The sequence below is a fragment of the Delphinapterus leucas genome, chromosome 7 (assembly GCF_059928025.1).
Source record: "Delphinapterus leucas isolate spDelLeu-1000000601 "Yukka" chromosome 7, BTC_Dleu_Yukka2, whole genome shotgun sequence".
In the NCBI taxonomy this organism is placed as follows: Eukaryota; Metazoa; Chordata; class Mammalia; order Artiodactyla; family Monodontidae; genus Delphinapterus; species Delphinapterus leucas.
In genome coordinates this window covers 25,639,318-25,666,192 of record NC_143135.1, presented here as the reverse complement: position 1 = coordinate 25,666,192, position 26,875 = coordinate 25,639,318, and the positions used below count along the sequence as shown (strand labels likewise).

The 26,875-nt window shown below is 37.0% G+C and overlaps 1 protein-coding gene across 1 annotated transcript in view; it reads right to left on the bottom strand.

Moving 5' to 3' along the window:
• Positions 1 to 26,875, bottom strand: part of CCDC73 (coiled-coil domain containing 73) — a 108,830-nt gene that overhangs the window by 24,146 nt on the left and 57,809 nt on the right. Inside the window, exons 10-13 of the mRNA XM_089915853.1 lie at positions 18,930 to 19,061; positions 18,360 to 18,419; positions 16,883 to 16,966; positions 56 to 166 (exon numbers count right to left, since the gene is read on the bottom strand). Of these exons, the coding sequence (XP_089771979.1) occupies positions 56 to 166; positions 16,883 to 16,966; positions 18,360 to 18,419; positions 18,930 to 19,061 (387 nt within the window). The remainder of the gene's footprint in view (positions 1 to 55; positions 167 to 16,882; positions 16,967 to 18,359; positions 18,420 to 18,929; positions 19,062 to 26,875) is intronic.

Here is a 26,875-nt window from a genome sequence, read left to right as displayed (position 1 = left end):
TTTTAAATGTCTACTACTTAAAATATTTTAATATTTTACTGTTTAATAAACCTACATGCTTTTTCCAAGTTTCTAGTGCTTGCTCATGCTTGTTTTGAAGACTAAGGAACTTTTCTTCATTTTCTTTCACCTTCTCCCTTTGCAGCTCATTATCTCTTTCAAGGGTCTGCAATAAAATTAATTATCCAAAAAATAATCAATACCACATTAATGAATTTTGATGTGTTTTATGTTGCTTGGACCTTTGCTTCTAACATGCTGAAAGTGCCATACAGATCAGTGATAATGTGCTACCTCAACAATAATTTTCATAAATTAACAGAAAGGTGCTTATAGTTTAGTTAACAGGAAACAGGGGGAGGTTATGAAAAAGAAATGGCTATAAAAGGGTATAAAAACATTGCCATTATTCAGTTTCACTGCATAAGTTTTAATGTACTGAAAAAGTAATATAAACTACAGCACTGAAAAATATGAAATGTAGCACAATCCAGCCTAACCCTACTAAAAATTTTTATCTACCACAGAACGTATTTTCCATATCTGTTTATTTCAGAAATTAATTGGCTGGAAAACTCTTAAATACAATTTAAATTTTTAATTTCAAATTAACACTTTTTTAGTAGAACTTCAATATTTACTATATTAACTTATTACTTCATATATTAACATATTATATAATCACCACCACACTCCCCTCTCCTGTTCCCAAAAAACCTTTAAAGGGTAAAAATACTACTGTTTTCTAAGACAAGGGTTTAAAAGCAATTAAATCAGTGTCACCAATATTATTAGGTTTCTTCAGTGTCTGCTGATAATCCAAGTAAACTTCTCTAAAAGGACAAATAGTAAGAACTCTCCCTACATGTCTAATATATCTGAAATTTTTATGTTCATTTGTTTATCGTTATTAAAGCTAAGTACATTCAGGGTAAACATCCAAGCCACACAAAGGATAGAAAGTAAAGGCAAAGTTTTCCTCTACTGTTTTTCCAGCTCTCCTCCCCAGAGGTAACCACTCTAGTAGTTTCTTGTGTATCCTTCCAGAAATTATCTATAAGCATACAAGTACATAAAATATATCTTTTTAAGTAGAGATGAAACCACATCATACATACCATGTTGTTCTGCAATCTGCTTTTCTAAAACTATGAATAATGTATCTTGCTTAATTTCCATATCATTATATATAGATCTATCTCATTTTAAAGGCTTCATAGGCCTAGGGGACTTTCAAGATGGCAGAGGAATAAGACGTGGAGACCACCTTCCTCCCTACAAATACATCAAAAATACACCTACAGAACAGCTCCTACAGAACACCTACTGAATGCTGGCAGAAGACCTCAGACTTCCCCAAAAGGCAAGAAACTCCCCACCTGGGTAGGGCAAAAGAAAAACAAAAACAGAGACTAAAGAATAGGGATGGGACGTGCACCTCTGGGAGGGAGCTGTGAAGGAGGAAAAGTTTCCACACACTACGAAGCCCCTTCACTGGCGGAGATGGGGTGGGGGGGAAGATTCGGAGCCACGGAGGAGAGCGCTGCAACAGGGGTGCGGAGGGCAAAGTGGAGAGATTCCCACGCTGAGGATCGGTGCCGACCAGCACTCACCAGCCTGACAGGCTTGTCTGCTGACCCGCTGGGGCGGGTGGGGGGTGGGGGCTGGGAGCTGATCAGAGGTCAGATCCCAGGGAGAGGACCGGGGTAGGCTGCGTGAACACAGCCTGAAGGGGGCTAGTGCACCACAGCTAGCCGGGAGGGAGTCCAGGAAAAAGTGTGGAGCTGCCAAAGAGACAAGAGACCATTGTTTGGGGGTGCGCGAGGAGAGGGGATTCAGAGCACCACCTAAATGAGCTCCAGAGACGGGCACGAGCCGCGGCTCTCAGCACAGACACCAGCGACTGGCATGAAACACTAAGGCTGCTGCTGCAGCCACCAAGAAGCCTGTGTGCGAGCACAGGTCACTCTCCACACCTCCCGTCCCGGGAGCCTGTGCAGCCCGCTACAGCTAGGGTCCCGTGATCCAGGGACAACTTCCCCGGGAGAACACACGGCACGCCTCAGGCTGTTGCAATGTCACGCTGGCCTCTGCCGCCGCAGGCTCACCCGGTATTCCGTACCCCTCCCTCCCTCTGGCCTGAGGGACCCACAGCCCCCTAACAGATGCCCTCAGGCGACCCACACGCAGAGGCGGGAACAGATGCCCTCAGGCGACCCACACGCAGAGGCAGGGCCAAATCCAAAGCTGAACCCCAGGAGCTGTGGGAACAAAGAAGAGAAAGGGAAAGTTCTCCCAGCAGCCTCAGGAGCAGCGGATTAAATCTCCACAATCAACTTGATGTACCCTGCATTTGAGGAACACCTGAACAGACAACGAATCATCCCAAAATTGAACTGGTGGACTATGGGAGGAACTGTAGACTTGGGGTTTGCTTTCTGCATCTAATTTGTTTCTGGTTTATGATTATCTTAGTTTAGTATTTAGAGCTTATTATCATTGGTAGATTTGTTAATTGATCTGGTTGCTCTCTTCCTTTTATATATATATATATTTATTTTTCCCTTTTCTAAGTGTGTATGTGTATGCTTCTTTGTGTGATTTTGTCTGTATAGCTTTGCTTTTACCATACGTCCTAGGGCTCTTTTTTTTTTCATTTTCTTTTTTTTAGTATAGTTTCTAGCTCTTGTTATCATTGGTGGATTTATTTTTCAGTTTGGTTGCTCTCTTCTTTCTTGCTTGTTTTTTACTACTTTTTTTTTTTTTGCGATACGCAGGCCTCTCACTGTTGCGGCCTCTCCCGTTGCAGAGCACAGGCTCCAGACGCGCAGGCTCAGCAGCCATGGGTCACAGGCCCAGCTGCTCCACGGCATGTGGGATCTTCCCGGACCGGGGCACAAACCCGTGTCCCCTGCATTGGCAGGCAGACTCTCAACCACTGCGCCACCAGGGAAGCCCTTTATTACTTTTTTATTTTAAAAAATTTTTTTATTTTAATAACTTTATTTTATTATTGTTTTCTATCTTTCTTTCTTTTTTTTCCTCCCTTTTCTTCTGAGCCCTGTGGCTGACAGGGTCTTGGTGCTCCAGCTGGGTGTCAGGTCTGAGCCTCTGAGGTGGGAAAGCCGAGTTCAGGACATTGGTCCACCAGAGACCTCCTGGCCCCACATAATATCAATGGTGAAAACTCTCCCAGAGATCTCCATCTCAACGCTAAGACCCAGCTCCACTCAACTACCAGCAAGCTACAGAAAGGCTGCATAAAATCATAATAAGTTCACAGAAACCCCAAAACACACCACCAGATGCGGTCCTGCCAACCAGAAAGACAAGATCCAGCTTCATCTACAAGAACACAGGCGTCAGTACCCTCCACCAAGGAGCCTACACAAGTCACTGAATGAACCATACCCACTGGGGGCAGACACCAAAAACAATGGGAACTACGAACCTGCAACCTGCAAAATGGAGACCCCACAGTAAGTAAAGCAAAATGAGAAGCCAGAGAAACACATGGCAGATGAAGGAGCAAGGTAAACACCCACAAGACCAAACAAATGAAGAGGAAATAGGCAGTCTACATGAGAAGGAATTCAGAGTAATGATAGTAAAGATGACCCAAAATCTTGGATATAGAATGGAGAAAACACAGGAAAAGTTTAACAAGGACCTAGAAGAACGAAAGAGCAAACAAACAATGATGAACAACACAATAAATGAAATTAAAAATTCTCTAGAAGGAATCAATAGCAGAATAACTGAGGCAGAAGAACAGATAAGTGACCTGCAAGATAAAATAGTGGAAATAACTACCGCAGAGCAAAATAAAGAAAAAAGAATGAAAAGAACTGAGGACAGTCTCAGAGACCTCTGGGACAACATTAAATGCACAAACAATCAAATTACAGGGGTCCCAGAAGAAGAAGAGAAAAAAAAAAGGGGCTGAGAAAATATTTGAAGAGATTATAGTTGAAAACTTCCCTAATATGGGAAAGGAAATAGTCAATCAAGCCCAGGAAGCACAGAAAGTCCCATATAGGATAAATCCAAGGAGAAACACGCCAAGACACATATTAATCAAACTATCAAAAATTAAATACAAAGAAAAAATATTAAAAGCAGCAAGGGAAAAGCAACAAATAACATACAAGGGAATCCACATAAGGTTAACAGCTGATCTTTCAGCAGAAACTCTGCAAGCCAGAAAGGAGTGGCAGGACATATTTAAAGTGATGAAGGGAAAAACCTACAACCAAGATTACTCTACCCAGCAAGGATCTCATTCAGATTTGAGAGAGAAATTAAAACTTCTACAGACAAGCAAAAGCTAACAGAATTCCGCACTGCCAAACCAGCTTTACAACAAATGCTAAAGGAACTTCTCTAGGCAGGAAACATAAGAGAAGGAAAAGACCTACAATAAAAAACCCAAAACAATTCAGAAAATGGTAATAGGAACATACATATCAATAATTACCTTAAATGTAAATGGATTAAATGCTCCAACCAAAAGACATAGACTGGCTGAATGGATACAAAAACAAGACCCATATATCTGCTGTCTACAAGAAACCCACTTCAGACCTAGGCACACATACAGACTGAAAATGAGGGGATGGAAAAAGATATTCCATGGAAAAGGAAATCAAAAGAAAGCTGGAGTAGCAATTCTCATCAGAAAAAATGGACTTTAAAATAAAGACTATTACAAGAGACAAAGAAGGACACTACATAATGATCAAGGGACCAATCCAAGAAGAAGATATAACAATTGTAAATATTTATGCACCCAACATAGGAGCACCTCAATACATAAGGCAAATGTTAACAGCCATAAAAGGGGAAATCGACACTAACACAATAATAGTAGGGGACTTTAACACCCCACTTTCACCAATGGACAGATCATCCAAAATGAAAATAAATAGGGAAACACAAGCTTTAAATGATACATTAAACAAGATGGACTTAACTGATATTTATAGGACAGTCCATCCAAAAACAACAGAATACACTTTCTTCTCAAGTGCTCATGGAACATTCTCCAGGACAGATCACACCTTGGGCCACAAATCAAGCCTTGGTAAATTTAAGAAAATTGAAATCGTACCAAGTATCTTTTCTGATCATAATGCTATGAGACTAGGTATGAATTACAGGAAAAAAATCTGTAAAAAAATATAAACACACTACTAAATAACCAAGAGATCACTGAAGAAATTAAAGAGGAAATCAAAAAATGCCTAGAAACAAATGACAATGAAAACATGACAACCCAAAACCTATGGGATGCAGAAAAAGCAGTTCTAGGAGGGAAGCTGATAGCAACACAACCCTACCTCAAGAAACAAGAAACATCTCAAATAAACAACCAACCGTACATCTAAAGCAATTAGTCAAAGAAGAACCCCAAAACCCCAAAGTTAGCAGAAGGAAAGAAATCATAAAGATCAGATCAGAAATAAATGAAAAAGAAATGAAGGAAATGATAGCAAAGATCAATAAAACTAAAAGCTGGTCCTTTGAGAAGATAAACAAAATTGATAAACCATTAGCCAGACTCATCAAGAAAAAGAGGGAGAAGACTCAAATCAATAGAATTAGAAACGAAAAAGGGGAAGTAACAACTGACACTGCAGAAATACAAAAGACCATGAGAGATTACTACAAGCAACTATATGCCAGTAAAATGATCAACCTGGAAGAAATGGACAAATTCTTAGAAAAGCACAGCCTCCCGAGACTGAACCAGGAAGAAATAGAAAATATAAACAGACCAATCACAAGCACTGAAATTGAGACTGTAATTAAAAATCTTCCAACAAACAAAAGCTCAGGAATAGATGACTTCACAAGTGAATTCTATCAAACATTTAGAGAAGAGCTAACACCTATCCTTCTCAAACTCTTCCAAAATACAGCAGAGGGAGGAACACTCCCAAACTCATTCTATGAGGCCACCATCACCTTGATACCAAAACCAGAAAAAGATGTCACAAAAAAAAGAAAACTACAGGCCAATATCACTGATGAACATAGATGCAAAAATCCTCAACAAAATACTAGCAAACAGAATCCCAAAGCACATTAAAAGGATCATACACCATGATCAAGTGGGGTTTATCCCAGGAATGCAAGGATTCTTCAGTATATGCAAATCAATCAATGTGATAAACCATATTAACAAACTGAAGGAGAAAAACCATATGATCATTTCAATAGATGCAGAAAAAGCTTTCGACAAAATTCAACACCCATTTATGATACAAACCCTCCAGAAAGTAGGCATAGAGGGAACTTACCTCAACATAATAAAGGCCATATATGACAAACCCACAGCCAACAACGTTCTCAATGGTGAAAAACTGAAACCATTTCCTCTAAGATCAGGCACAAGACAAGGTTGTCCACTCTCACCACTATTATTCAACATAGTTTTGGAAGTTTACCCACAGCAATCAGAGAAGAAAAAGAAATAAAAGGAATCCAAATCGGAAAGAAGTAAAGCTGTCACTGTTTGCAAATTACATGATACTATACGTAGAGAATCCTAAAGATGCTACTAGAAAACTACTAGAGCTAATCAATGAATTTGGTAAGGTAGCAGGATACAAAATTAATGCACAGAAATCTCTTGCATTCCTATACACTAATGACGAAAAATCTGAAACAGAAATTAAGGAAACACTCCCATTTACCACTGCAACAAAAAGAATAAAATACCTAGGAATAAACCTACCTAAGGAGACAAAAGACTTGTATGCAGAAAACTATAAGACACTGATGAAAGAAATTAAAGACAATACAAACAGATAAAGAGATATACCATGTTCTTGGATTGGAAGAATCAACATTGTGAAAATGACTATACTACCCAAAGGAATCTGCAGATTCAGTGCAATCCCTATCAAACTACCAATGGCATTTTTCACAGAACTAGAACAAAAAATTTCATTATTTGTATGGAAACACAAAAGACCCCAAGTAGCCAAAGCAATCTTGAGAAAGAAAAATGGAGCTGGAGGAATCATGCTCCATGACTTCAGACTATCATACAGAGCTACAGTAATCAAGACAGTATGGTACTGGCACAAAACAGAAATATAGATCAATGGAACAGGATAGAAAGCCCAGAGATAAACGCAGACACATATGGTCACCTTAACTTTGATAAAGGAGGCAAGAATATACAACGGAGAAAAGACAGCCTCTTCAGTAAGTGGTGCTGGGAAAACTGGACAGCTGCAAGTAAAAGAATGAAATTAGAACACTCCCTAACACCATACACAAAAATGAACTCCAAATGGATTAAAGACCTAAATGAAAGGCCAGACACTATATAAAACTCTTAGAGGAAAACATAGGCAGAAAACTCTATGCCATAAATCATCCTTTTTGACCCACCTCCAAGAGGAATGGAAATAAAAACAAAAATAAACAGATGGGATCTAATGAAACTTAAAAGCTTTTGCACAGCAAAGGAAAGCATAAACAAGACAAAAAGACAGCCCTCAGAATGGGAGAAAATATTTGCAAATGAAGCAACTGACCAAGGATTAATCTCCAAAATTTACAAGCAGCTCATGCAGCTCAATATCAAAAAAACAAACAACACAATCCAAAAATGGGCAGAAGACCTAAACAGACATTTCTCCAAAGAAGATATACAGATTGCCAACAAACACATGAAAGAATGCTCGACATCACTAATGATTAGAGAAATGCAAATCAAAACTACAATGAGGTGTCACCTCACACCAGTCAGAATGGCCATCATCAAAAAATCTACAAACAATAAATGCTGGAGACGTTGTGGAGAAAAGGGAACCCTCTTGCACTGTTGGTGGGAATGTAAATTGATACAGCTACTATGGAGAACAGTATGGAGGTTCCTTAAAAAACTAAAAATAGAACTACCATATGACCCAGCAATCCCACTACTGGGCATACACCCTGAGAAAACCATAATTCAAAAAGAGTCATGTACCAAAATGTTCATTGCAGTTCTGTTTACAATAACCAGGACATGGAAGTAACCTAAGCATCCATCGATAGATGAATGGATAAAGAAGATGTGGCACATATATACAACGGAATATTACTCAGCCATAAAAAGAAACAGAACTGAGTTATTTGTAGTGAGGTGGACGGACCTAGAGTCTGTCATACAGAGTTAAATGAGTCAGAAAGAGAAAAACAAATACTGTATGCTAACACATATATATGGAATCTAAAAAAAAAAAAAAGTGGTTCTGAAGAACCTAGGGACAGGACAGGAATAAAGATGCAGACGTAGAGAATGGACTTGAGGACACGGGGAGGCAGAAGGGTAAGCAGGGACGAAGTGAGAGAGTGGCACAGACTTATATATACTACCAAATGTAAAATAGATAGCTAGTGGTAAGTAGCCACATAGCACAGGGAAATCAGCTTGGTGCTTTGTGTCCACCTAAAGGGGTGCGATAGGGAGGGTGGTAGGCAGATGCAAGAGGGAGGAGATATAAGGATATATGTATATGTATAGCTGATTCACCTTGTTATACAGCAGAAACTAACAAACCATTGTAAAGCAATTATATTCCAATAAAGATGTTAAAAAATAATAATAACAATAGGGGCTATTCTGCAAAAGGTCATCCAGCAAGTCACTCAGAATTGCATGACAGGTCCCCTCAAATGGGAACTCAACATAGAGGAACTTGCCCCACTGAGGAATGGAAAATAGACTTTACTCAAATTCCCAGAGCCCCAGGAAATTTTAAATCCGTGTTAGTGTTTGTACCTTTTTCGGGATGAGTGAAAGCATATCCCACCTGGACAGAAAAACATCTCTGAAGTAGTTAAAGCCCCCATTATGGAAATCACTCCCTAATTTGGATCGTCTAACACCCTTCAAAGTGACAATGGACCGGCTGCTGTCTCTAGCATAACCCAACAAGTGTCTAAAGCGTTGTGTATTGATTAGAAACTACATTTATCCTGAGACTACAATCAACAGGAAAAGGTGAGAAAATGAATCATACATTTAAAAAAAGAGCAATGCTAAAGTATGTCGAGACTAACTTCACTTGGGATAAGGCCTTGCCAGTTGCCCTGTTATGGATTAGAGTGGATTCCAGAAGCAAGCCTAAATTAAGCCCCTTTGAAATTTTGTGTGGCAGGCTTTTCCAGGTGTCGACTCAGGCAGAAGAATCCAGTGATGTTTTAAAAGGACCTACTACTGCTAATTATGTCAAAATTATAGCCACTATACCAACCTCTGTTTATAAGTGTGCTTCCAATAGGTATGCCTATCCACCTGAAGTACCCCTGGACCCTATTCAACCCAAACACCTCATCCTCCTCAAAAGCTGGAAAGAGCAAGGACATGACCATCAGTTGGCTGTGAAGTGGACAGGATGGGGCCATATGAGGTCTTGCTAACCACTCAGTTATGAGTGAAAGCAGCTGGGGTTAAGCCATGGATTCACCACACCCGTGAAGGCAGAACCCACAACATCAAAGCACCAAGGAGAGTCTCTAAGCTAGAGGAAACTATAGTAGACAGTGGACTTGTGAGCCTCTGAAGATTTAAGATTTCTGTTCAAATAAAGATAAGTAATAAAAGCAAAAAAATAAATAAAATAAAATAAAGGCTTCATAGTATTCCATCTATTTAGAGTTCTCAATTACTGTACAGATTATCAATATGCAAGGATATAATTATGCAAAATTATGGAGACATCTAAAAAAAGCATTTTGCAATTTTAACATGAAGATTCTCCTCTAGCTCATAAAGAACTATGCACTTTGAGAGCACTCAATGAATACCTATTTTGACTGCCTCTACTTTAGGACAATGCAAATATTTTTATATAAGTCATGATTTCATCTTAATTTATAGGTACATATTATAATAACAGGGCAGTCTCTGAATATTTACAATGGCATGTATTTAATAGATGCTTAGTACTTTAACATTGTAATAAATATTTACAGTATTTATATTAATAACACTGTATTTTAAGATGGACAAATCAAAGTTTAGAGGAGACATGGGAGAGTATACCAAGACTTTATCCTAGTAATAATAAATGACCAAGAGCATTATGTTCTTAAAAAGTATATTATATTAATATATATCAATCATTTCCTGTCCCTACTTATACCCCCATCTAAAAGAAACTGCCAGGTTTTTTCTCAGTTTCCATGTTTTGGAGACATTCCATCCTTCCCTTAGAATTTGGACCAATTGCTCTTTCATTCTGCTACACTGATCAGGTAATCTCTGAAATTTTCCTTTTTTCTTCTGTGATGGGTCTCCTGTTTCCTAGATCCCATGATTTCCTCTTGGTTTACTCCCTTGTCTTGATAAAGCAACCTTTCTACTACTTCTTGATAAAGGAGGCATTTTTTGAGACCCTGCTTGTCTGAAAATATGTTTATTCTACCAATACTCAACAACTTCTTTGGCTAAATACCATACAATTCTGCTTTGGAACCTCTGAAGGCATGGTTCTCTTATCTTCTACCTCCAGTGCTGCCAATGAAAAGTCTGAAGTCATTATGTTGCCATTCTCATTTTGGATCCTTCCTATGTGACCTACTTTTTTTTCTCCCACCGAGAGTTTTATAATCTTCTCTTTAAGTGTAGTATGAAATTTCGTAATGATATGCACTGTTGTTAGGCAAAACAAACTCAGATCCTTCAGTTCTGGGTTACTTTCCTGCATTATTTCTTTGGTCACTTGCTCTCCTTCCATCTTCTCTGTTCTCTCTGAAACTCACCAGACCTCTTGAACTGACCCCTCATTTTCTTCCTTTCCTGTTTTTCATCTTCTTGTCTTTTGGTTCTACTTTCTCAGATCATCTCGATATTATCTTCCAACTTTTCCATTGTACTTTTTCATGTCTACTAATACATTTATTTTAAGGGTTCTCTTTTATTCTAGGAATGTTTCTTTTTTTAGACTCAATTACTGTTTTGTGGATTAATAAATATATTTCTCTTAACTGAGTATATTTTCTTAGCTTCTCCAAGTTTTTTTTCATTACCCTGTTTGTTTTGTTTGTTTTTCACATTGGAGACTTTCTTCAAATATCCAGTGATCCTTAACTGCTTGTTCATATTTAACAATGAAATCTTAAAAAGCTGGCTGAAAGCTTTGTCAACTACAAAATTTTGTCACTATAATGGTGGGCTTCACTGTGCACTGATCTGGCTGAGTTGTTTCATCGGGAGAGCTTAACTGCAGCAGCTATAGTCTCTTCTCTTGAGCAGGTTAGTTGCCCCATAATGGAATCTTCCATTCTGCTGCCTGGATGTTACAAGGCTAACTGTCCTCTTAAGGACTAGGCTGGGTGGTTTCAGAATTCAGTATTTAGACTTCCCAAACTGTTTTCAATACAATACTCTTAGCACTGTGCTGGTAAATAGGGTCTCAAAAAAAAAAAAAAAAAGCCTGATTTGCAGCACTTGCCAATTTCATTAGTGTTAAAAACCCCACCATGGTCAACTCAAGCTACCACTCATTTGAACCAACTAACAAAATGACAACAGCTCTAACAACTAGCTCTCCCTGGTACCAGTTGCCTCTAGCACACTACTGAATCTCCCAAACCTCAGTTGCTCCTCAAACTCTCCAAAGTAATTCTCCAATCTTCTGCCAAACAGAAGGCAGGGAGTGCCTATTTGTGCAGGGTAGGGGAAAGAATCTGGATATGCAACAGCTTCCTACACAGACCTTCTAGTTTTTGGCTTCAGTTGTGCACCTTACTTCTAGAGGCACATGATGCTTGCAATTCCTGATTATTTCTGTATCTTCAACTTGGGTTTCTACTTTCTCTCATTTGCTAAGTAAATTACTAATTTTCCATATGGTTCCCACTTTTAAAACTTAATTTTTATTGTTTCTTCTCCCTATTTCCTCATCCTTGTGGATTTATTAATGTCATTTATTGCAGTTTCAGAAGGAAATAGAAGGGAATGTATAGGTTCAATCTGATATGTTTAACCAGAAGCCCTGACCTAGCAATATTTGAACTTGCAAAGAGTCTGAATTTACTCATTGTTAATCATTCATTAATTTAATAAGATTTAATGAGCTCCTACCATGTGGCAGATACTCTTTTGGGCTCTTATTAGTGAAAATGCTACTCTTTTTATGGAATTTACAGTCTACCAGGAAGTTATTTGCTATTATTTGCATCTGGATTAACAAGTCTGAAAACCCTCTCTGAAAAAATGTATATTGTGGAAAATCAAAATAAAACCACCTGTTAATGCTTTAATATACCAAAAACTAAGTAAATTATTCTGGTTAATACTATGTTAACACTATGACTATAGGAGCAAACTAAATAAATAAATTATTCTTCCTAACACTATGATAATAGCAGCATAACTATACTTTTATCTGGACTAAACTATGATTAAATCATAGTAGAAAATATTCTCTATCATGATAATTTAGGTCTCTATGCTCCAAATTGTACTTAAAAAAAAATAAGACAGGTGATAGCATGATTGCAGAGCACTGAAAAACAGTAGGCCATTATGAAGAGTAATGATCCCTTTTAGTACAGGTGGAATTAGAATGCTCCTCGGGAAAACACTTGAGATATCTACGCAGCATAATCCTCAGCAAGAGTTAAACATTAATATTTTGTTATACTATACATCAGTGGTTCTCCAGCACCAGTCTGTAAACAAGTACTGATCCATGACAAAAATCTCACTAGTCCATGGCAAGAAATGTCAATATAAAGTCATCAAGTGTGTTCTCTTGTAAAGGACTGTCCTTTATCTGATATTACATCCTTAATATACTTTTGGTGTTAAAACGTTATCTTTTATAAAATGAAAGTGATGATAGATGGTATTGTTTATTTTTTAATGCCCTTATCTGTTAAAAAGCGGACAATTCTACCCTGTTCTTGCCAATACTTTGTTTGAAATTTTACTATATGAAATCTAGTTTCTCCATGTACTATCAAGGCTCAGGCAATAATGGGGCTGGTAAAAGAGAGAGGCATTTGGATTATCTAAAATACTGGCAGTTATAGTTAAAAGATCCTGGAACCATAGTTACCTTCATCACTAACTCAAAGAAACACATGACTACATATATTTATGACTACTGTAGGCCCTGTAGAATTCAACAATACATAAACATTGGATTTAGAGCCGATGAAGGGCAATTTGAAAGTTGCAGTCTTTGTATAACTGATGTAACAAGAATGGCAGTTCTCACAGATCTAGGAAAAAATATCTTAACAATGTAATGTTGTAGAAATAGTGCTGAAGTAGAATCAAGACAAAGATTTAATTCTGGTTTTGCCACTAATTATAGGGCCTTGAACTACACTGCTTACATTTAGTGGATCTCTATTTCATCACAAAATGAAATGGTTGGACTGGCTAATCTCTAACATTTTGATCATCCTAAAAATCTACGCATCAACTCCTTTAAATGGATTGAAAGTTATCAGACAATCCTGATAACTGTTACTCATCAACAATTTGGATAAATTATGTCATATGTTTCTTGAGAGAAAGTTCAACACCTTAGAGAAACAGTCCCAGTTATGCATCTATAGGGTGGGTAGAAGAGGTGAGGGGGGGAGATACTTGCTGATAACTGGACTTCAAGAGAAATTTTTTTAAACTAATCTTTTATTGGAGTAGGTGAAAGCGTTAAAAGAAGGGAGAGATTTGGCTCTAGTATACGTTTTCCCTCTCCCTAGTACTGGGGGCAGGCAAAAGAAAAGAGGAAGACAAACCTCTCTTTACATGACTAGTCATAGAACATCAATGGTAAGAAGATAAGTGTTTCATTGTTCAGGTTAAGTTTGGTTTCATTCAATGATGATGGACTCAGCATAATTTCTGGGGCCAGGTGACAGAAATTAAAGACACTTAGATACAAAACTTTTTCTTTTCTTTGTGGTTCCTCCCTCCTTCTCTCTTTCTCTCTCTCCCCCTCTCTTTTTTCCTTCCTTTCCACCTACCATGGTGCTTTTTATTTTCTACTTAATGCTATGGTCCCCTGGGAATATTCACAGGCCAAAGGCAGACCCTCACAGATGCCTAAGGGCCTCACCACACGACTCAGCACTGGGTTCTACCTCCTGCAAGCTGCTACACCTATGTATTATGTCCTGGCTGAAGTTGGTGAAGTCAGTCTCTCCATCCCATGGTTCCTCTGCCCCAACCTATAGTAGGTGGGTAACCTCTAAAGGACTGCAACTGCCAGGCAGGGATGCAACTCAGTACCTGGACTGGGGACTCACTCCCTGCCAAGGCAACTACCTAATGTGCCGGGGCATTGCCAACCTGGGACAGAGGATGCTTCAGGGCACATGTACTCAGCTCATACCCTCCCTGCTACATCTAGGCCTCCACCTGTGTTAAAGGGCAACAAGAGAACACAAGCCTCTACCCACCAATGTGACCCAGTCGACTCACAGCAGTGGCAAGACAGGAGCAGGGAGGCTAAGGCTGTGCCGGGCTGAGGGCACCAAAAGGTAGAAGAGTCAGCAGCCAAGAATGGTTCCTGGTAGGCAGTAGGGGGCAGGAGAATGCTGGAGCTGAGGCTTCAAGCCCCAGTGCATGCTCCATTTTCTCATCAGACTTAATTTACAAAACATATATTCAAATATAAAATTTTTAAAAGGGGCTTCCCTGGTGGCACAGTGGTTAAGAATCTGCCTGCTGATGCAGGGGACATGGGTTTGAGCCTGGGTCCGGGAAGATCCCACATGCTGTGGAGCAGCTAAGCTTGTGCGCCACAACTACTGAGCCTGCGCTCTAGAGCCTGCGAGCCACAACTACTGTAGCCCATGCCTAGAGCCCGTGCTCTGCAACAAGAGAAGCCACCACAATGAGAAGCCGGCACACCACAATGAAGAGTAGCCCCCGCTCGCCGCAACTACAGAAAGCCTGCACACAGCAACGAAGACCCAACGCAGCCAAAAATTAATTAAATATATAAATAAAATTTTTAAAAAATGTTATGACGGGGCTTCCCTGGTGGCGCAGTGGTTGAGAATCTGCCTGCCAATGCAGGGGACACGGGTTCGAGCCCTAGTCTGGGAAGATCCCACATGCCACGGAGCAACTAGGCCTGTGAGCCACAACTACTGAGCCTGCACGTCTGGAGCTTGTGCTCTGCAACAAGAGAGGCCGTGACAGTGACAGGCCCGCGCACCACGATGAAGAGTGGCCCCTGCTCGCCGCAACTAGAGAAAGCCCTCGCACAGAAATGAAGACCCAACACAGCCAAAAATAAATAAATAAAGTAATTAATTAATTAAAAATAATGTTAAGACAGTGACCACAGAATATTAAACCTGAACTCAAGGCTCCTCTGGGCTTTATGCAACTGTACTGGTTACATTCCCATGAAGCTGGCCCAGGCCTCTGCTGAGAGTGGTCTTTTTGTGGGAGGTGAATGTACTTTTCCTGGGAAATGCTCAGCTCCACCCTTCATTACCAAGAATCCCTTCAGAGGCGCACAAATATTTTCCACTGGCCACCCCAGTGGAACATGTCCCCAACGCCTTCTCTTGAGTTGAACATCCCATCACTTGGCAGTTCCTGCTCTTCCACTAACCTCCACATGCCTTCACGTGGAGCCAAGGAACCACCATATTCTCAATTCTGCACACTTCCAGGGCCATATAGCATTAGAACAAGCATAATATACACTTCAAGCTCCACTGGAACAGATTACTCCAAAAACTTTCCTCCTTGAAATTTATAGACTAGCACTGGGCATCAGTCTATATGTTCTTGGTATACACTTCAAAACTTCAAGAAACATATGCCAAGTTCTCCCACGTGAACTTATCACATTTTACTGGCAACACCACAGTGGACCTTCAGGTTTCGATAGCATCTCAAACATCCATCTAAAAAACAAGATGGCAGTTTCCCCTTTTTGTACCCCAATTTTTACACGATTTTCCTGTAGACTCCTTCACTTAGATTCATGAGGGGAAGTGCATCTCTCTCTATTAGGGATTTAAGAGAAAAATCTCTCTTAATGAACCTGCACTCCCAAAACATCAGTGGCCATAACTTCTTCTCCTCCACAATCATTTTCGTATATATACTGGGAAGAGGATGATGGGGTGATTGTTATGGTAATAGGGCCAGTTCTATCATGTTCCTGTGAAGAGGGAGCTTCCACCCCCCCGCCCCGCTCCATTTCTGTGAGGTCACAGATTCCTCTCCTAGAATGTGGTGACAGTTGTCACCTTTTATTTTCAGTTTTGGATCTTGGCCACAATTCTAAGACACAGAAAAAAAAAACACAAACCCATCCAATCTGCTACAAATCAGTTACTTGATAAAACTGAACATTTAACTAGCAACTTAAATGTTAAAATAAAACATGCTCATAAATTTTACCTCAAAAAGCAAACAAAAGATCTGTCAAGTACTGAGCTCTATTTAATGATGCTCATGATGTAATATGTTAAGGGTGAAGTGTACAGATGACTGCAATTTACTTTGAAATGCATATTATAAAAAAGGGGTGGAGAAACATATGATAAAGCAAATAGGTAAAATATTAATTGTAGAATCTAGGCGGTAGGTGTATGACTGTTTATGATACAATTCTCTCAACTTTCCTGTATGTTCAAAAATTTTCATTAAAAAATGCTGGGGAAAAATAAATAAATAAAATAAAATAAATGCTCATTACTTTGGACATTGATAACAAGCTGATGAAGGAGACCAATATTTTACCCTTAAAATTCAAAATGATCTCAGATAAAGTTGGACAGACGAATGCAACTAAACAGGTAAAACTCATTAGATGAAAATATACTTATATATATATATATATATATAATCAGGATATGTATACATATCCTGATTATTTTCTTTTAGCACCTTCAATTCTTCTTCCATTTTAGTATTAGCTTGAGTCTGTTGCTGAAGTAACTGCTGCAATTGTTGGAAAGAAATGATGATGCCCTATAAAAAAGTATAAATATGACATATTAATTGATAAAGTTTTAAGGCAGTAGGTATGTTTCTAAACTCATTCTTAAAAATATATTTTCTAGCTTCTTAACTTATTATCTTTACAGTTTAATTTCAATGCCATAATAAACAATATACTGAAATAAACTAATGGCATATTTTATTAATTTAATATTTAACATAATTTGTATTACATGATTTCTTACAAAGTATTATTTCTAAGAGTTCCTCAAATAATTAACAAAGTTTTTGAAATGGACCACAAATTCTGTGACACTACTGAAAAATGTAAAGAATTCAAAACTAAAACTTTTGTTGGTTTTCTCCCCAAATGGTAAATATTATCACTACTAAAATATATCACTGCTGGTGGGCTAGGATGGCATGGCATGCATTCAGAATCAAACAGCGGAAAAGCAGAAGAGAAAAAAAAGAAACAGGAGAAATTTTCTTTCACATATGTTTTTTTAGAATAGAATAAGTATAAATATCAAATAAATGCAAATGAGAGTAAAATGTCCTGTAAATGCATGCTCTAAGCATACATACATTTCAATAATTATCTGCTAGTGGTCCAAACTAAGGAAAAAAACTAATTTATTTTTATTCTTTTTATTTTATTTATTTATAAAATATTTTAATGTAATCTTTTTTCCAGATTTATTGAGATATAATTGCCATATAACATGCAAGCTTATGGTGTACAACGTGATGATCTGATACACATATTTATTGTGATATGATTAACACAATAAGGTTAAAATCTCTATCACCACACATAATCACCAAGTTTTTTGTATGTGGTGAGAACATTTAAGACTCTCTGTATAAAATAAATAAGCTACAAGGATATATTGTACAGCACAGGGAATATAGTCAATATTTTATAATAACTTTAAATGGAGTATAATCTATAACAATTTTGAATCACTATGTTGTACACTTGAAACTAATATAAAATTGTAAATCGACTACCCCTCAACTAACTAAATAAATACTTTTAAAATAATATGTCTTCGGAGTCTCATAAAAAAAAATCTACTCTCTTAGCAACTCTCAAATATATGATACAGTACTGTTAACTAAAGTCATCATGCTATATATTCCATCCCCAGAACTAACTCATATTACAACTGGAAGTTTGTATCTTTTGATGAACATCTCTCCATTTCTCCTCTGATTTATTTTTTAATGGGAGTATAGATGAGACCTGGTTAAAAGAGGTACACATGTATCCATTCAATACACACCAACTGAGTGCTTACTATGTGCTAGGAATTGACCTAGGCATGATTCCATTTGTTACTTAACTTAGTTTATTTCCCACATTGTATTTGGTTTTTAAAATATTTACTGGCTTCCAAATTATCTTATGATTGCTTGCCTGTTTTTCTTCTTGAATATGGGTAATCTCTTCATTAATCTTCTTATTTAATTCCAATTCCTAAAATATGTGAATAATTTTAAAGTTATGATACAAAATTCAGCAAATTGTACATTCAATTCAGTGCTTAACAAATTTGGGAGTGTGATGACCTATTATTACTCCAGAGAACCAATGTTTGATTACTGTTGAAGCAGTGACTCTAGTGAACTGAAGATGGTGTTAGATACCCAGTACAGGCTGGTGCAAACTTATAAACATTAATGTTAGAAATTACAGAACTTCTCATCTTCAGAATCTTTCTTGAGGGTACCATTATACCAGAAGATTACCTGATACCATATTAAAGTGAAAATAAAGTGGTTATAGCTAAATTTTATTATCTTAAAGTTTTGTTGATAATGCCAAAAGTTATCTAGCAGTTTTTTAAAAATTTGTAAAATCTTTACTATGTATATTAACTCTACAAAGAAGGAACGTTTTTGTATTATGATCCTCTTATTGTTTATATATCTCATAAATTTTACAAAAATGTTCGTTTTATAAACATGAATATATTTAATTAAATACCATTTTGAGTCTTTCTTGAAGTTCTTGAAATTTTTGTTCTTTAATTGTTAAACTGATGTTTTCTTCTCCCATCTTATGTTGTTGACATGTGACCTTGGTCTTTATCAAGTCTGAGGTTACTTTTTTAAGTTCCTTAACATAAGAAACATCAAACAGAGAATTCAGTACACATGTTTCATCAAAGCAAGGCACTTTTCTGACAGTTTTAAAGTTCATTTTAAACCTATCACTATAATTTACTATATTTCATATATTAAGATACTACTACTTGCCCATCAAGGTCCTTTTTCCCTAGGTTCCTTGCAAGATAATTAGCCAATGCTATTTGTAGTCATGGAATAGGCAAACGCAATGACACAAAGATAGAATGCATGATCTTTGTTCTTAAAAAGAATACACTAACTAAATGAACTAACCAACCAGAAGCAGGGTGTTTTCACTGATGACTTATTCAACAAAAATCCTTTAAGATAAAAACATGATATAAAAGATTATCAATTCCCAAGTTATTAGCAGCTAATAAAAATTTATGTAAGAAATAATTATAATGTGATGAGTGCTATAATACAGGAAGGAATGTATAGAAGTATAAAGAATGAAACAGTTTGGTTGAGGGCATCAAGGAGGCATTACACAGGAAAGTGGTATTTGAACTGAGTCTTTGAAGATAAATTTTTGAAGAGGACAAAAAAATGAGTAGATATTCCAGGCAAAAAGATTCAGAAAGTACAGAAACATGAAAGAGCATATTTTTCAGGGAAACAGAACTAATATGATATGGTTGGAGCTAATATGTTATGGGTAAGGGGGAGGAGTAGAGTACTGGTAGTTGTGACTAGAAATTTGGCAAAATTCAAATATTGAAAGATTTGTAGGCCAAGCTAAAGAGTTTTAATTTTATCCTATAGACAATGAGGAATTAACCACTGAAGGATTTTGAATAAGAGGATGACATAACAAGATTTGCATTTTAGAAAAATAACTCTGGCATCATTGTAGAGGGTAGACTTGAAGGGGATACAAAAGAAGTCTTCACTGTGAAGTTATATATCCACTGAGTTTAACAGATACATCCAAACACATTTAAATCCCGAAACACCAACTTCTGAATGGCGTGTACTTTATTGTACTGCTGTTCTGTGTATATTGTATATTAAATACTCAAGGATCTGATTTTCACATTCTTGATTACACAGCACCTGAACTCCCTTTGAATTTTGAAGGCCCACTAGAGAAGCCAGAAATGCCAAATACTACTTTTATAAGCATGACACCAGGCTCTGATAATCAGAAGCACTTGTCTTGGATATTGGATCAGGAACTAGTAACATAAGAACAAGAACTGTTGCAAACCTTTCTGTTGGTAGATAGCAGGGGCTGTGCTAGTTACTTCAACCTTCCATGGATAACAGTGATACTACTGTAGCAGTAGCAGTATCTACTATGGTCAACAGTGATGGTACAAGCTGCAGTGTACAACAACTTAGTAGTGGAAGTTGGTTATATACCTTCTCTTGTTTCTGACAATTTTCCAAGTCTGAGATGACCAACATCCAAATTCCTTTGCTAAAAAAAATCATCTTACAATTAAGAATCTTGATTAATATACTTCAATTTTTAAAAGGTTGTATTTAAGTACCGAAGTTGGTTAATTAGTGTGGTGAGATTACAGTGGTGAATTTATTTTCTTCATTTTACTGTTAAGTGTTTTCTCTTTTTTTCTACAATAAACACATATTTCTCATGTATCAGTTTTTAAATAGTATGTAAAGCTATGGAAACAGGTGCAGTCATTTAGTTATTAGTTAGAGGAAAGATGATGACAAATGACTGAGTCTTAAAGAACTCCAAGATTCATGGATTAAAGAAGCTGTTAATACAGAAGGCTGAGAAATACAGTCAACTGAGGCAGGAAGAAAACCAAGAGAATGTGGTATCAAGGAAGCTGAAAAAGGAACAGCAGAAAACAGGGCTGTCAATACCTCCACAGTTCTACATGTTATAACCTCAGCCACCTAGAGGGAAACTTGCCTGATTGATTACCTTTTACCCCCTAGTCCAAAATCCAGGAGAATGGATTCATTGGTCTTAGTTCACATATTCCCTTTAGATATGTGCACTACATAAAATGACTGCTAAAGTAACCGCGTGGGTTAAGAGATACAGCTTTATTTTCAGAAAAGCAGGCAGACAAAATAATGTACAAAGAGAACAATCAGCATGTACTGAATAATGAAAGAAATTTTAATGAAGGAGGTAGGCCTTGAAGAATGAGTAGTATACTGGATATCCTTCATTTGTCGCTCCTGATTCACCCTCTACTTTCTCTGTGGCCTGTGTGGCATCTGTGGATACAGCAAGCAAGCTCCCTTCTCTCTGGCTTGTGGGGTTCAATCTCTGGGAAGCATCAGTAAATCAGTATGCTGGGAAGATAGAGAGATGGAGGTGTTTCCCCAGCTCCCTCCCTACATGACAACAAATTGGCAATAGCTCTGTACCTTTACCAAAGGTCACAGCTTCTGAACTGCAGCTTTCTTCTACAGCTTTACCTATAGCTCCCTCCAGGTTCCAGTATCTGCTTCCTTCCCTTGCCACCGTCAGGTCTAGCTTCTATCCCTTGCTGGTTTCCCTTAACTCTGCCTACAACTCTGTAAATAGCTCTTTCATCAAACTTTTCTCAATTTCCCATACCAATGTACCATCTGTTTCCTGCCTCAATCCTGTTTAATACAAGTAAGCTGAGAGAAGGCATTTCAAGTTGGGGCAGGGAATATGGAGGAGAGAAAAGGTAAAAAGATAGGGAAAATTAAGAATTATGATAATGGCAACAAAGATTTTGGATTAAACAGAATGGAAGATGCTTATTAGGAAGTAGTAGGAAACAATGTTGAAGATGTAAAATGGGACCAGACCATGGAAGTTCTGGAAAGCCAATTTTAAAAGTTTGGGACTAAATCAACATGTTGTATACCTTAAGCTTAAACAGTGTTATATGTCAATTATATCTCAATAAAGCTGGAAAAAAAAGTTTTGGACTTGATTTGGTAGACAAAGGAGAACTATTCAATTTATCATTCCTTCTACATATGCTAAGTATCTAGCATGTGTCAGGCACGTAGAAGCAAGAATATTAAACTAGTAACTTAGTAAAGTTAGTCTAGCAAAAAGAGTGAATCAAAACTGGAGAATAGGGCTTCCCTGGTGGCGCAGTGGTTGAGAGTCCGCCTGCTGATGCACGGGACACGGGTTCGTGCCCCGGTCCGGGAGGATCCCACATGCCGCGGACCAGCTGGGCCCGTGAGCCATGGCCGCTGAGCCTGCGTGTCCGGAGCCTGTGCTCCGCAACGAGAGAGGCCACAACAGTGAGAGGCCCGCATACCACCCCCCGCCCCAAAAAACAAACAAACAAACCACAACTGGAGAATAGAACACTGGCTACGAGGCTATTTTATTAATCCAGGTATGAGATGATGAATGTCTATACCACTGAGAAATGGATAATGAAAAATATGAGACATTCTAAAGGAAGATATAATTGAATAGACAAAGGAAATGAAGGAAAAAAGATGATTTCAAAGGGTTTAGATGAAGCTAGAAGAAATAAGAGACCATGAAATGTGAAACAGAGATGCATGAAAATGGAAAGGAAACGAAAAATCTACTTTACTGATGAAATAGATGAAAAATCTATTAAAGACAAGAAATAAGAGAGGGACAATATTCTGAGATTCACTCTTAAGAAAGTTAAAAAGCACAAATCACAAAGCCTAAGCCATAGGCTGTTACTGTTCTAAAAAAAATCATTCATTTATTATTTTTCAAATTATAAAAGGTTACATATGATGAATTCCCTCAAATGAAGTTTCAAGGTATCAGTGATGGTTCACCTTCATAGGCAGCAAGATGGTTTCCTTTGAAAGGAGAGTTGCATGATTTTTTCTTTTTTTTTTTTGGCAGCAGGAGGAGGAAGCATGGGGAGAATAAAGAATCAATCCAATGGGTGACCCTGAAGTTACAGTAAGTCATAAAAGGCGATGACCTGCAGGCAGTTGAAAATACAGAACTGGACATTAAAAGAAATGCGAGGCTAGAAATATAGATATGAAGTCAACTATATGAAGTGAATGATGGAATTAAGGAGGATGAGCTAATTGAAAAAAAGAATATGAAGAAAAGAAAGAGACATTATGATACAGCTTTGGAGGAATCGGAAAAAAAAAAAGATAATCTGGGAACCGGAGGAATTTATTTGTACCCAAAGACCCTTAAAAAGTGAACTATCACACAGATGTTCAAAATTAATACATTTTATATTTTAAACATCATTTTGTACAAAATACAATATTCTGTAATGAAAAGCATGAATTGTCAGTATAAGTTAGGATGCTTTGGTTATAACTATCAGAAAACCATACTTAAACCATTAAATAATAATGAGGTAATTTAGGTATTCCACAGCAACTGTCTCTTCCTGGAACTCTTACTAAAGAGTAAGAGAATTTTTCTTTGAACCACCTCCTGCTAGCCAGAATTAGATCACATGCTCATTCCTGAACCAAATGCTGGCATAAGGAATGGAGATGATATTAATTGGCTTACAGACCGACTGATCATATGAGGTGCACTAGATGTTGAGGAATTATCACAATATCCACTACATGAAGAATTTCAACTAACATTATAAAATTTATAGGTTGTTTAGAATATTACTGACTACAAATAGTACACAGTACAAAATGAGGATAAATGGAGACTTTTTTACAAGATGCTTGACTCTGAATAATTCAACTAACTGTTGGATCCAGTTAACGGTTTTTAAATTGTGCTCTGAGAAGTCCTAGCGGTTCCATGGAGCCCCTCCACAGCTGCTGATAGAGAAGAAAGAGCCAACTTGCATGGCTCCAGTGTTCCTAAAACTCTCCCTTCAAGCACAAGTAGCTCTACTTTGTTTTAATACTGAGTTTCCACATCTTTAACAGAAGGTTCTACAACTCAAAGAAAGATAAAAACCAGTAGATCAGATGATCCTTATGATTCCATGAAATTTAGAGAAGATCTGAAGAAGACAAATAGTTGGGAGAGAACTAGTCATTGTAAAAACAGAATATAATTCAAGCATGAAGGGGGAAAAAGCAATTAATGAGTTGGAAGAAATTTCAGACTTTCCTATCTGATAAAAAATTTATCAGATGAGGCAATGTTTTAGTTGTCTTGAAAGCCTATGCATATAACCCACCCATAGTTATGGTGCAGAAAAACTGCACCATCAAAATGTGCCTTAATTTTAACCTAATTCCACTTGCAAGTAACAATAATCCCATAAATTTCTATGCATGTTAAACTTTCTGAAGTGCTTTTCCACATATTATTTTATATTTGTTACACATATATAAAACAGGAAAGGCAGATATCATTAAATTCATATTGCAAATGAGAATATAAGGAGAAAAGCAACACTAGTATGATCTAAGTCATGTACCTCCTTTGGATGACTATAGTTGAAAGGTTTAGTTTTAGAGAAAAAAGGTAAAGTATGAGTTAAAATAAACAGAATAAATGAGAAATATTATGCAGGGAATTATGTGTAGGCAGAAATAGGCCAATGGACTGGGTGAAGTAATGGAGACTAAAAGACTAGAGGTCAATCTAAGAACAGAGTGGGGTGTGTAAATGGTACAGGTGATAGAAAAGGATGCTCTGGTTGGAGAAGGAGAAGGGCTGAATGACAGAGCCCAAAGGAAGCAGTATTTAATGATAAGTTTCAAGGTAATGGAAATACTAGTCTAGATACAAAGAGTCAAGGTCTATGGGGACCTAGTAGTTTAGGAGGATGAATATTAGCAACTTCCCCTTTTAATAAACATATGCTTTCTAATGGTGAATGAAGCAGAGAGGAAACTTACACGGATGACTTGCTTATACTGTTACTGTTACCAGTAGAATGGTTAAGATCACAGGTTCTGGAGCCAAATTTGTTTGGGTTCCAAACCTCATTCTATTTTCCTTGTTGTGTAACTTTAGGTAACTTACTTAAATGCATTCTGCCTCAAGCTCCTCATCTGTAAAATGGAGATATAATTTTTTAAAACACTAACAGAGTGCCTGGCATGTAATAATCTATGCAACAAGTATTTGTTGAGCATCTACTATGTTCTAGGCACTGTTACCTGTTATTACTACTAAGGTGAATTCAAGGGATTCTATGATTATTTTCTCTACTTTTAGAATAAAGTGGTCTGAAGTCCTAATGGTGTTATGAATAAGTATTCTTTATTTAAAGAATTAAGATTCATTATTTCATAACTGATTACAATAAGAGTTTTTTTGTAGACTAAGAACATCTCAAGGAAAAGAACCACGTTTCATGCTTATCCCATAGAACGTAATATAGTCAGGGATCTAAGAAGAACTAAAAATTTTAATGAACATAAGAAGAAAAGAGTGATGAACATGATATTAAAAAAATGTGACACCTTTGCCTAAAATAAGATTTGATGAAATCAAAGTTGATTTATTCAGGATAAAGCAAATGGCAATAAAAATACTTGGTGACAGCAGTCAATGTCAGCCAAATAAGACTATTGTTAATGACACGATAGTTCATAGTCAATTTGTAAAATTGTATAGAAAGTGGTAGGTGTAGTATAGTGCTCAGTATATTGTATAGCATATAGGGAAGTACAGTGCTGGGGGTTTAATCACTGATTGAACAAGATGGCTTCCTCTGATCAAGGTAACAACCACAACCCTGTAGACCACCATGTTATAAATAGATGCTTCTCATTTAAATGTGAACAGACCACTAAAATTTTCTTATCGATGATAAAAAAATAAAGCTTAGTAGGTGGTGAGTCACTAACATCATGCTAACTTTAAAAGAACAGCAATAAATAAATAAATAAATAAAAGAACAGCATATTTTGGGGCTAGAACCTTGACTGTCTTAATCAACAACCCTAAACTTGTGAGATTAAAATGGGTTAATTCTGCATTACAAATTCAGATCCAAGAATATTCTACAAAACAATTACAGACATAAGACAATATAATAAAACATTCTAGTTCATAAGCCATATGGTCATTGACTCAACAAACTTCCTGAATAAACGAATTTATTGATCTTATTATATCCACCCTGGATAAACATTCAAAAACAGGATGATAGTTAAATTGACTATGCGTACTGAAGGATACAAAACTAAAGACAGTCATTTCAGCAATTAATTTAAGTTTTTAAAAATTTAAAAGAGATTAGTTCAAAGGAAAAATATCTGTTAGAGTACCTCAAAGTTTTAATCTCAACTCAGATTTTCAGGATGTTTGACTAATACTTATGTTGTTTCTTGTTATTTAATCAAACATCACCTGAGTAATAAAAAATCTTTTATGCTGAACTGATTTTTTTAAAAGACACCAATGATATTAGGTTTAAAATAATGTACATCTTTCTTTGCTTTGCACATGGTGTTCTAAAACCTTGCTTTCAAGCTGCTTTTTTGTGCACTAAAATGGTAATTTTTAAAAGAAAACTTCCAACAATTTTTCTGAATTTAAAATTTTTCTATATTGGGTTTTCCTGGAGCAAGATACACCTGTATAAAGTAAACAACTTAGAAATTAATTAGATGGCTTGTTTTAAATTAGTGTTCTGTTCTAGATTCACTCCTAAGATACAATGTCCTATTGATAAAAATATAATTAAACTGAAGTATATGGCTAAAACTTAAAGTAGCTTACAATTCTCTGAATTAAAAAAAAGGACTGGTTTTCTAAAAGTTTTTCTTCTGCCTAGGTTACAAAGTGCAACAAATGTCTTATGTCTTTCTGTCAATACATTTTTCCACAACTGAAAGCATGGAGCTGTTGTAATCAGCTAAGTTTTACAGAAGATACTCTAAAATACATCAATTCCTATTACAATAACTGTTGTAAAACAACAGGGAAGT